Here is a 12,918-nt window from a genome sequence, read left to right on the forward strand (position 1 = left end):
AGACCATAGCTCGGCTACGCCAACATTGAGAGTTTGCCAAGACTTTAAACATAGGGTATGATGTTTAAGACCATAGCTCGGCTATGGCAACATAAAGAGCCCGCCAGGACATTAAACATAGGGTATGATGTGTAAGACCATAGCTCGGTTATGGCAACATAGAGAGTTTGCCAGGTCATTAAACATGGGTTATGATGTGTAAGGCCATAGTTTGGCTATGGGAACATGTAGACTTAACATGGGGCGTGATGTGTAAGACCATAGCTCGACAATGGCAAAATAGGGAGTCCGCCAAGACATTACATGCAGGGTAGTCCATCGGGGCAATAAAAATATAGTTCGCCAAGACAATAAACACGGGGTAGTCCGCTAGTATAGTAAACATGGATAGTCCACCAAGATAGTAAAAATAGAGTAGTCCTCCAAGATAGCAATCATGGAAACCACGCAATGAGGATTAAGGGTTAGAAGAAAATTACAAGTGTTGATAAGCGATAGCTAGCCAACGGGTTTGAAGAATCCATCGAAAAAGGAAAAAGTAATAGAAATGGGAAAAGTTTGCCAAAACGGTAAACATGGAAGCCAATAGGGCATATGGTGGTAACCTAGAAAGAATAAGATATGAGAATGATGTGCCAATAATGCTTTATATATAGGCAAATGAAAGAGGATTTATTCGATGATCGCAAATAAGGATTAGCCATTAAGAACCGCTAGAAAGTGCTCAATGAAACTCTGTATGTTAGAGGAAGGTCTTGGAAGAGTAACAAGAGATTTACTCCTAGTATAAGGCTTCGTTGAAATGTAGTTTATACTGGGAGGTTCGATTGTATGTAATCCAGATAGTCTAATCTGTAAAGAGGGTAGAAGTTTGTCGATGTGATCCAAACAACATTTCAAACCAAGTGTAGGGTAGAAGTAGAAAAGATGAAATAGTGTTAAGTTTGACGGTGTGGCATGGGTTTTTACTAATGGCCTTATGAGTGGAATGTCAGTAAATACACTAGAATTATTATAAGATAAGAGAGTCGGCTAAAGACTACCATGTAATGGGAGTTTTATTAAGGATAGAGTGTACAATCAAACTTACATTCAATAATGACGAAGTGAGCAGCAACTCATCAAGTTTCAAAAATATGGGAGTACGAGTCAAAATAAAGGTAAATGGTTGTTCATGACTAGAAATGTGTGGGAAAAGGGAAAGAAGGTAAAATGTGCAAGGAAAGAGTAAGGATCCGTAAGTATGACAAAACCTCTAGAAATTTCCAAACCAACCGTCTGGTCATAAGCTCAATTAGGTAATGATCGTTAAGCGATCTATTCGCCAATAAAGAAATGCAAAAGTTATATCAGAGTCTGCCACTCCAGATAAAGCACTACATCTAAGCGAAGTAGGGAGTTAGCGTGTTTGTTTCCTTTTTAGTTAATACCTCAGTAAGAAGGGGGCTTAGTTATATAAATAAATTAGAAAAGAAACTCACTAAGTTTTTTTGAACTTACAGGATTTTGGCCTATGTTTGAAAGACTCGTTGGGTGAATAAGGAACTTGAGGAGAGGTCAAGCTAGACCTTGTAAAACCAAGCAACATCGTCAGTAAAATGTCATGCACATAAAATGGGTAACTTCAGAGGCTTTGCCTTAGGGTTAGATATATTGTAGTTAAGTAGTTTTCCTTAGAACTTGAATTTTCAAGATAGTCAAATTAAGTTTTTTAAGGTTCCTGTTGTAATGCATATTCTTAATAAAATAATAAATTTTTTTAGTGAATTTTCTTATTAAAGTTTGATGTTAGACTAAATTGATTCAATTGTGACACTCTATACCCGAACTCAGTGATCGGATTGAGTAAAGACATTACATATTTTTTCAGAATAACAATTTTATCGATTTTTATTAAGAAAAGAGAATTTTCGTTTTCACCCCAAATAAAAGAGAAATTTTTTTCTAATTTTGTGTTTCGATTCGATTGTTTCGATCACACATTCAAAGCAATTCGTAGTACGAAAATAACAAAGAAGAATGTTTGGTTGAAAGTTAAGAACATCGAACATCCACTAAGCCAAAAACACAACTATGAAGTAAGTTAGGATTTATTGTTATAAATAAACCTTGACATAGTGATAATCCGTTTTACAAAAAATTAACATATTCGTATATCTATTCTGATGTTACCTTTTTTAGATGTTACATTACAACTATAACGATATGGTTCAAATAATTATAAGTATTATAATTATAATATAATTTATCATACAATGAACGAACAACTAAACTAATAACCATAATATATCTATTTTGATTTGTATAAACTGTGATTAAAGTTTTTCTCAAACATCATCGTGTGAACTTGTATAAAAAAAAAGAACTCACGACCTAAATAAATCGAGATAAAATTCATTCATAGAGTTCAAACCTGAGACTTCGAATAATGCCTTTCTAATACTACAACCATACAATTATATTTTACGATTTCAGGGTATATATAAATATATATATGTTCGTTCTCCATATTCCTACAACATGTAAATATCTTTAGAATACACACTCTGAAACCCAAACCCTATTCACTACAAAATAGTTTCTCTTACCCATTTTTTTCCTTCTAATCTCTCTGCGCCAGTGATGAAATGGAACCTCCAACCCTAAAGCACCCCCAACTGCCTTCTAAATTTTATTCACTGTCAGATTCATTTCCTGAATCTATGTTCATCGGCTGAGGATTTTTATATGCATTCCTTTCAACATCGTATCGTCTTTTATCTACTTTAGCCTTTGCTTCATATGGTTCTTTTTCCTCCTCTGCACACAAAAAAGAACAAAAGGTTTTCATTATTACCATCCACAATCTATTATTTTTCAACCTATAATTAACATATTGATTTAACAAACATCTAAATTCTTCCCCAAAATATGCGTACCTGACAGCTTTTTCCACTTCTCTCCGAGTATTCTCGATATCTCAGCAAACGAAGCTCCAGGATTAGTTTTCTTTATGTTCTGTAAACATAATCAGAGATTAATCAGCACATTCAAAAAAGCCCACTTCATTGTTGATCGGCTGCCACAAAAAAAACATACTTCACCATCAATCAATGTAAATTCAGAAAATTCATGACCCACCTCCCTCTCCACTTGTGAGAAAAACATGAAACCCGACATAGCCCTCTTTGGTGCATTTGGATCCTTCTTTCTCCTTTTTTTCTTCTTCCCATCATCTTGTCCATCTTTAGATTTTTTCTTAGTTGCCTTAGAAGAAGAAGCTTCCTTTCTGGGATCCCTTTTGGCAGGCTTCTGGTAATTGGATATTCAGTGTGAGATGCCAAAAGATGATCTGTCTGGAATTTACACTACAAGAATAAAGTATGTTGAAATAACAAACAATGACTTGCCTCTTTCTCATCTCCACTGTCACTAGCATCCGAATCATCTTCCCCAGAATCATCAGTTGGTGATCCTCCATCATCCTTGTCAAGAACGAAATCCTCATCCTGCATTGATTCATTGGGCTTACAACATCAACAAAAAGAAAACCAGTAGGGGCACGCTGAAGCAAGAAAGTCAGACCCGGACATCTATGATGGTTATTGGTCAATGTTCACACAAGCAGTCGTAGAGGACATATAGACCAATGGACTATGATAACTGGGTATTTTCTATTCTATTACTAGTACTAGCAAAACCAATGGACTTAAGACATGCTTCATATTTGGGGATGAAGCATGTAAACCTAGTACAAACATAAGCACATGACATAAAAAACACCAAAGATTGTTCACCCACATTACAGGGCAAGAAAATAAAATTGCAAATAATACATTTAACGACAAGACAGCAACTATATGCATTTGTGCAACAGCCAAATGAATTCAAACTAAATATATATAAGTAAATAATAAAGCAGGAAAATCGATAATGATTTCACCTCCTCATCACTTTCATCCCCACCAGCTTCATTCTTAATGCGTTCAAGATGAGGATCAACAGCATCATCATCATCATTTTGGAGAATTTCAGCCACCCCATCTGTGGTCCGTACATCTCCAAGGTTCATAATCTTCAAACCCTTCGAACTACAGACAGCAGTTAATATATAGCCAAAAAGGAACAAAACTGTTCATCCAATGAATATTTAAACCAGACCTGATAAAGTCAAACAAATTGTGATATTCATTTCTCTGAATATTCCGAAATAAATGTTCTTGCTCAGTTTTTAATCTTATGAGAAGATCAAAGTAATGCATATTTGAGCCACCAGCAGCATGCCTCTCAAATTCAACATAGTCAATCTGGCATTTGAAAAATGGAAATAACCACAAAAAAAGAGTCATTCAAAAGGGATAATTAACAATTGCATTTAGACCAACAAATCAATATAGAGACAATTTAGAATCTATACCTCCTCATGAAGAATAAGTGTAGGTGGTTTGGGTAGAAAGAAGAAGCTCTTTTCAAGTGGATACAGGACACCATCTTCAGCTTTCAGGGAAGACTTGACCGCATAACCATCTTGGCAGCTACGGAATTTTCCTGGCTTTGTAACTTTTGCACCAGATAAACCACGCATTATTGTGGTAAACACTTCATGGATGAGTCCCTGTTTCATGAAGAAGGCCATAATTATAGGGTAAATTTGATAAGCACAATGCAAAGCTTGAATGGACTTGTATATGAAAATGTTCCATTACCTTGTAAGAAGGTTCCAACCTGTCCTTGTACTTTGTATTCAAAAGATCCTCATTTATGGACAAGGTGCTTTGAACGACATAATCAGTTTCAAACTGCAAAAAAATAACAAGGAGAATATGAATGCAAAAACGCTAGTGGCACAAGCAGTGAATACAAATCTAGGGAACCAGCAATACCTGCATGACAATATGGGGGTACAAAGTTTGCCCTTTGCGGATAGGTGGATCAAGTGTGACAACAACAAAAGTGTGAGGTTGGTTGGACTGTCCAACACACAAAAGAGTAGGGAAAAATACGTTCGGAGGTCATAAATAAATAAGACTTTTTTATAAATGAGCACTATGATCTTGATATCAAGGTAAAGAATTAAAACCTTTGGAAGCAAAAACAGGCGAACAACACTGCTATACTGAATTTTGAAATCATTTGCCTGCCCTTGGAGTCTTAAGAATGAAAGATGAAGTTCGACACTATACCGACCCCTGTGTAAAGAGCATGATTAATCAGCCATAAGAAATCATGCTAAATAATCCATATATGTATAAGAAAACAGCAATAATAAACTAATGAATGAAACAAATCAAATATAAATGTATCAGAAGTGAGCCTGATTACATATGAGCTTCATTTCATCACTATCTCAATCTTTGAGAAAGACCTACCTTGGTGTGAGGATTGCAATGCCCTCGAAAGTAACAACAGCTTCCTCAACTCCAGCACCAACATCGGCCACTGACATGATTTTTTCACGAAAAACCTAGCAGAAAGTTAATAGAACATGACATTAGTACAGTATTCAAAATCTGTATATTTACATGATCCTAACAGATAAGTGACAACAAACTTACCTGAGCAGGTGGGCGGTTTTCATCACCAACAAATTGGGTATTAGAATTAGGTATGTGGAAACTTATCTCCATCAGTGAATCTTTCTGTCATGAATGGAACAAAAACAACTTTAGAAGAATAGGGGATACCAAGTACAGCTTACATATAAATAACTTGGTCACAGGCCTTCATAATTATATATGTAGAGAGAGAGTGACTCCTTTCAACATTAACAAATAACCAGCAGAGCAGTATGAAACACACCTCATTAGCTCCAGTTGTATCATCCACATGGAACTCCAAGATGACATCATTTTTTCCTTGAAGCTGTGTTTGTGACACATCTGCTAAAGACACTTCGAAAGCTTGTTTCGTACCAGTCATAAAGGCAAGCATATTCCCTACACATGCAATATTGAGTACTTCAAAACTATAAGACAAAGCTGTTTCTGGCATACCAAAAACCAGATGACAGTCAGAATGCAAAACCTAGCCATCATAAAGGATAAAGATCAATGATCCATGGACCGAGACGAATGATGAAAAACCTTAGAATCTCAATTAAAAGGTTGCTAGAATCTACCCAACTAAGCATAAACACCTCATTCTCTCAAGTGCACAAGATATGAAGTTATTTGCATGCAAAATAGATAATAAACCACTATCTACTAATGACAAAACAGTACACTAGCCAAAAACTGTAAAGAAGTACCACAGCAGAAGAAATCATCAAAGTTCGGTACAAGCTTACCATCTAACAAGATTAATGATGCATCCTATTTTATGGACCCCCACGCCAGACCATAAAAAGCATGCAAACCTAAAAATGATGGAAATTTGTTGAAGGCCTAGGAAAAATGTTTTAAATCTCAGACATCAAGATGCAAATAATATCAAGAACACAAGATAAACCAATCTAGAACACAAATAATGGAAAACAGTTTGAAAGTGCTTTATGTAATCTACTTCTGTGGGTACAAACAGAAATTAATATATGTTAGAAGCATCGATAAGCAGAAAGAAATCAAAAGAGATTCACCGACCACTTAAATCAACTTCTCCCCAATTACGACCACTGACAGAAAGCTGCTTTTCTTCTGGGGCTATTCCACAATTATTCTGAAAAAAACTGGTCAAACTGGCAACATCCTGCGAAGCAAACATAACAGAAGAAAACAAGGATCATTAATTAATACTAATCCCATACTGGGACTACAAATACAATGCCAATATTATTTCTCAATTAACATAGTTCATAATTGCTACTGAAAACCAATAGGCATAAATGGGAAAATACACTACTGCTAGGGAGAAAAATGAATACTAACCTGGTCACGGAATCCAGTGAATTTGTAATACAACCCATCTTTGATTCTAACACCAAGTTGATTTGTCCTAGGGACCTTCATCCATGTAACCCCTAAGATATCAGACTTATCAACTTCTACAGCTTTTCCACCTCCTTGTTTCTTCCATAAAATCCCCCCTGAAGAAATTTTAAGCTGTCCAGGATTCTGCATTTAATCGCACGAAGTGACAGATATGTAAGATTCTGGTTTTTATTTCTTCACTAGCTTAAGGAAAAGCAAAGGGGAAAAATAAAAGTCATGAAAAACGAATGACCACACTAGCATCTTAAGACCTAAATATTAAGTCAGTCAAAAACAGCCAGAACCAAGATTGCAGACATTCATGCTTTCCTCAGCAGTCTCAGGGTAAATAACATTCAAATATAGAATTCACAAAACCCAATACCTAAGACTCCATTTGGTTTATGAAAATATTTTCTAATTTATTTTCTATTTTCATTTTCAAAAATTAATATCCATTTTCTATATTTTGAAATTTGATTTGGTATATAGAAACAAAAAGATGTTTTTAAAAAAATGAAAACATGAATTTGGTAATTATTTTCTTATAATAGAAAAACATGAAATAAAAAAAAATTGTTACATTTATATTAATTCAAACTATGGTATGATATTTAAAAACTGTTGAAAAACAGAATATTTTTGCTTTTAAATGGGTTTGAATCGAGCTCAATTCATTTAAAGTTAACAATTGTTGTCTTTTTAACTTTTTTCGCTTTACAAAGCATATTTAGTAAAAACAATAACATTTTATTCTTTTTTTATTTTCACATATTTTCATTTCCATTTCCATATTCATTTTCTAAAAATTATTTTTAAAATTTTCAACCACACGTGTAACGGAAACAAAAATGGCTTCTGTTTTCTAAAACCAAATGTAGCCTAAGGTTTTAGCGGAGCATACAAAAGAAGGCAGCAGTCATGTACTAATGTTCCACAAGTTTTCCCTATTCTAGCCATTTTCTCAATTTTTACATTTCAGCAACAAACTAAAAATTTGAAATTTTCTTCTATTAAATAAATTAGGGTTTCTAAATATTAAATAAGTAGCCACAAAAAATAACAACATAAAGGGTTTCCCGTTTCATCTCATCAATCAACAAAGCCTGAACTGGAAGAGCTAGGAATCTTCAAACCCCGAAAAACTAGGGTCTTAAAAGAATCAGCCGCACTTATAAATGTATATGCTCCATTTCGTCCTATCAAACATAGGCATCTACAAAGCAGATAGAAAACACTATAAAGGAACTAAATATTAGAGTTTCTAAAACAATTTTAAGGAATAAACCCTAGCAAAAACGACAACCAAAAGCTGAAAGAATCGGTCGAGCTTCCTCCAAAGTTTAAACTAAATATAACGAAGCCATGTGAAATAAGCATGCTAAGAACGTAATTAGGGTTTCCAAAGGATTCAAAAAAATTTTTAAAAAAAAACCAGAAAAGAGATAGAGAAGGGTAAGAAAATAAATTTAAGCTACGAAAAAATCCAGAGCAAACAAAAAAAGAAAGAAACAAAGTTGGAGCGAGGGAAAGGACTAACCGTGCCACCTCGGCCGCCGAGGGAGATGTTGTTGAAGAGATGGCCATCAGTCATGGCGGCAATGCGACTTATAGAGAGATAAAGTGGAGGAGTTCAGAGAGAAAGAGTGAATGTGTTCTTACAGGGAAAAGGAAAATGAGAACAATGGTAAAGCTGCGGTATTTATAGGGGTTGGCCCAATTTGGTCAAGTTCGAGTTAAAAATATACAGCTTAATACGTCTCACTTGGTAAAAGCCAATAGAAAATAACATCAATAATTAGATTATGGAAATAATTGCATCATATATTATCAATCACTTTTATTTTAATTAGATTGTTAAATTATTGATATTATATTTATTAATCAAGTTTTTTCGTGTCGAAATTGTTACTTTTAAGTGTTAAATATAAAATTAGTAGATGAATTTATCTACATCTCTTAAATTAGTATTTATAATTTTTTTATCTCATATTGGTACCTAAATATTTTTTTCCGTCCACTGATTTGGTATTTGAGCCTAACATCGTTAACATTTTGCTGACGTGGCAGCACTGACCACTCACGTGTCATCACATGTCGCAATCTTAGCACCCCTTTTGACCATGTTTCTTTTTTTTACCCGAACACTTGGAATTTTTTTAAAATTTTTTTTTTGCCTTTGAAGTTATTTTTTCACCATCATCTTCATCATTTTCCAACATCTTTCTCTTCTGATTTCTCTGCATCTATTTTTACACCATCATCTTCAACATTTGTCATCTATTTCTCTTTCGTTTTTCAACATCTTTCATTTTTCCCTCTTTCATTTTCTATTAAAATTTCCCCTCTTTCATTCTCGTGTTTGCTTTTGTTTTCTTCAATTCCTATCTCCTACATTTTCCATTTCATTCACGTCTCCATCGTGTCTTCTTCTATGAACAGAAAATTAAGTGAGTAGAGAAGTGTTGTGTATTGCCATTACGAGTTAAGGGCTCTTGTTTGCAACGTGAATACTCCAAAGAACAAAGGGAGAAAATTCTTTGAGTGTTCGAACTTCAAAGAGGTAAATTAGGGCTTATGTTTTTGATCTGCCATTTTGTTGCAATTTGGGTTTAAGATGTAATCTTAGTTTTTCGATATTTTGTTTTTTTGTTTTGTTGAATGTGATAAATAAAGGCTGGGGGTGTAATTTTTTTTGGTAGGTTGAAGGTAACAGTGAGGGGATGGACTCAACTGCAAAAGGAGAATGATGCACAATCAATGAAATAATGCTAGAACAGAAGATTAAGACTTGAGAACGATAAGCTCAATTTTGACGAAATGCGAAGAATACGATCAAGGGTAACTCGTTTGGAAGAGAAGATAAAATTGTACAAGTAAAAAATGTCAAGGAACAACAAATTAATGGTTGCTTATAAGTTGTTAATTGTATCATGGATGATGTTTTTTGGTTATCTTGCTCATGAATGGTGAAATGGTATCCATGTATTTGCATTAGTTGTTAAGAATAAATGAATTGAATAATGGTGTTGTATAATGTTGTTGCAAAAGTATATGCATAAACGAAAATCGATATTAGTAAAATTGAATTATCCATTACCGCCATCATATATAAAAGACAAATATAAATTTTCCATCAAAATACAACCATCAGAATGATTCAACAAAATTAAATCATCCATCAAAATGATCCAACAAAATAAAACCATTTGTCATATGTTAACAAATTAAAACCATCAAATTAAACATGCAATGACATCAATTATCTCCATGGCTTACGATTGTGCTTAGGTGGGTATTTGGACTTAGCCTTTTTTGTGTTCCTACTTTCTTGAGTTCCACTAGCAGTGTCTTTGTTGCTTCTTTCCTTCCTTTTAATGGTGCACTTGGTTGGGGCAGTCACTATGGTTTCCCCTCTCATACTAGGTTACAATGCATAAAACACCTAATTAAAAAATATGTCACCAAAATACAATAAACAGTTTAACAATTGGCTACTTCCATTCAAAATTTGCATCTCTGTCCTCTCATTTGTGTATAACTCAATCCCTTGCACAACTTGTTTTCCCCTACTATGAAGTCTTGTAAGTATTTGTTATGTTGAAGAGGTTGGTATGGTGAAAGAAGTTGGTTGTGTTGAAGGAGCTAGTGGTGATGATGCAAATGTTTCGGATGCAAAAGCTTAAGAATGAACTGCTGGAGCAGGAGCTATTAGGGCTAGTGGAGTAGGAATTGGTGGAAAATGAGCTGCTAGAGCTATTCCAGCTGATGGAGGTGTACTCTGCAAATTTAAACATGTTAGTAGTTCTCAAATTAAACAAGTGTTGCATTAAAATAAAATTCTTAAGATAGTGTTACACTTGCAGTAGATAAAATTTGACAGCTTCTAGAGTTGTGTCTAATCATGGAACATTTGTGGCACTTTATCTTCCTCCCTCTCTTAGTTAGTTTACTCCAACTCTTCTTTTTCTCTTCTCTGGCTATGTTCTTTTTTGGTCTCCCAGGAATTTTCCTTGGAATGGGGGGTCAATTGGCCCCATATCAGTTTTTAACCAAAATTTCTCACTTGGGATAACAAACAATACAAAGCCATACAATTTTTCAAACACATATTTTTTAAACCCTTTATATACAAAATAAAAAATATCAACTTTTTTCCACAGAATGGCTGCAATAGCGCGTGGACATGGGATGCCAGTGAAATCCCATATCTTACAACTACACGACCGCTGAAATAAGTCAACAACTACTATATCACCAAAGTTTGCACTTCAAACACTTTTTCTCCATTCCATTTAACATAACAGTATGAACTCATTTGGATACTCTTGTGTAACTTCTCACATATCTTAAGATAAAATTGATCATTTCAATTTTTACATTTGACCAAATTGTTTACAATCCTTCTCATAGCATACTGCCTAATTCCTTCTAACATGGAAATTATAGACATTGACCTAGCTCCTAAAATTGCTGCATTAAATGACTCGGCAAAATTGTTGTCATTTGCATCACATATTGACCTACTAGAAATAAAAAGGCATTTGACCATTACTTAGGACCAATCCTAAGTAGACTTACCTTGGCACTATGTTTGCATAAATGCTTGTTGTAGGTTTCCTCCAGGATTCTCTCCTCCAGTTGACATATAAATGACTTGCACAGACTCTGTGCTCAACCCTTAGCAACAACTCAGAAATCTTCTCCATCAATCTTTAAATGCAAACAAAAAAAAAGGTATTAGATGGTTGGTTTAATAAAGTAAGCATAAAATAATAAGAATTATTTAAGTAATGTCTCTAACATACCTTCTGTTTATCTGTCATAAAAGTGAATCTAGAACCATCACCAATTTGTAAATCTGAAATAAGATTACTAAGAAACCATCTCCATGTTTCTCTGCTTTTATTCTCCACAACTACTCATGAAATAGGGTATATTTGGTCATTACCATCTGTCCTCATAGCATAAAAAAAGTTCCCCCTTGAATCTTCCCTTCAGAAAGCATCCATCCAGACAAATAAAAGGTCTACACCACTTTATAAACCCTTTTCTCAAAGCACAAAACCTTATATAAAATCTCCTAAACTTGGGAACCTTAATAAGGGTTGATCTTTCTACCATTACCTCTATATTGCCATCTGGATCTACCTTTCTAACTACATTTTCATAGTCCCATAGTCTATTAAACTCATAGCTTACCCTTCCATTTATTTCCTTTAGTGCCCATTTCCTAGCCTTACTATATGTACCCCTGCTAAGATCAACTTTCAACTCTTCATTGGCTATTTTCTGCATCTCAGTTAACTTCAGCTTTGGAATCACTCTAATTTTGCTTAAGAAATGCTCCCCAACAAACGTATACGATGCCTTTTTGTTATTAAAAGTTGTAGAACACTCGTGGGTTTCTACGAAGGTTTTTATATTGTAAAACACATCACTATTATCTAAAGCAACATATATTCTAAACGGACACCCACCTTCCCTACATCTAGCCCTAGTCCTCCTTTTTTCATTTCTAATATAAACAATATCAAACTTTTTTTTTTGACTTCATACTTTGCTAATGTAGTCTTAAATTCCTCTAGTCTCCTAAACACAATACCAAGCTCCAAATGTGGGATTGGGTTATTAAGATCTAAACATACATGTCGACTTCTCTTACAGACTACCTCACCATCTGAATCACTCCCATAAGACCCCAAATCTGATGGATCAACGTAATTAGTCCCCTACTTGATGGATCTAAAACCTCACCATTTTTATCTTCCCTTTCACTACTTTCACTTTCCTTTGGACCCTCACATCTCTGTTTTTCTCCCCTTATATTTTCTATACCAAGCCTTGATATTTCTTACCTCTTTATCCTCAAATTCTACCCCTAAAGCCTCTTCACTGCCCAATGAGCTGTCTGTATCACTGGCCCCACTAGTTTCAGAACTTTCCCCACTCTCAGTACATGCATCACTACTCCTATTAAAGTTTGGTCCCACATTAGATTCCCCACCTAACTCGATAAATGTTTCCCCAACCG

The 12,918-nt window shown here is 34.6% G+C and overlaps 1 protein-coding gene across 1 annotated transcript; it reads right to left on the reverse strand.

Annotated features, from left to right (window-relative positions):
• Positions 1-2,374: 2,374 nt before the first annotated feature.
• On the reverse strand, positions 2,375-8,611 carry LOC107892338 (FACT complex subunit SSRP1). Its single transcript, XM_041101633.1, has 16 exons — positions 8,425-8,611; positions 6,843-7,028; positions 6,558-6,663; positions 5,779-5,915; positions 5,535-5,618; positions 5,349-5,443; positions 5,060-5,168; positions 4,863-4,949; positions 4,686-4,778; positions 4,397-4,594; positions 4,141-4,286; positions 3,923-4,070; positions 3,390-3,488; positions 3,121-3,291; positions 2,919-2,997; positions 2,375-2,799 (listed from the first exon to the last, which is right to left on the reverse strand). The coding sequence occupies exons 1-16, from the start codon at positions 8,476-8,478 to the stop codon at positions 2,672-2,674; spliced, it is 1,920 nt and encodes a 639-aa protein (XP_040957567.1). The 5' UTR covers positions 8,479-8,611; the 3' UTR covers positions 2,375-2,671.
• Positions 8,612-12,918: the final 4,307 nt, after the last annotated feature.

Source organism: Gossypium hirsutum, chromosome D09, assembly GCF_007990345.1.
Source record: "Gossypium hirsutum isolate 1008001.06 chromosome D09, Gossypium_hirsutum_v2.1, whole genome shotgun sequence".
Classification (NCBI taxonomy): domain Eukaryota; kingdom Viridiplantae; phylum Streptophyta; class Magnoliopsida; order Malvales; family Malvaceae; genus Gossypium; species Gossypium hirsutum.

Coding starts and splice junctions, on each gene's coding strand:
- LOC107892338 (XM_041101633.1), bottom strand. CDS start 8,478: ATGACTGATGGCCATCTCTTCAACAACATCTCCCTCGGCGGCCGAGGT. Junction 7,029..8,424: donor TCGGCGGCCGAGGTGGCACG/GTTAGTCCTTTC, acceptor GATTAAATGCAG/AATCCTGGACAGCTTAAAAT. Junction 5,916..6,557: donor GGGAGAAGTTGATTTAAGTG/GTCGGTGAATCT, acceptor TTGCATGTGTAG/GGAATATGCTTGCCTTTATG.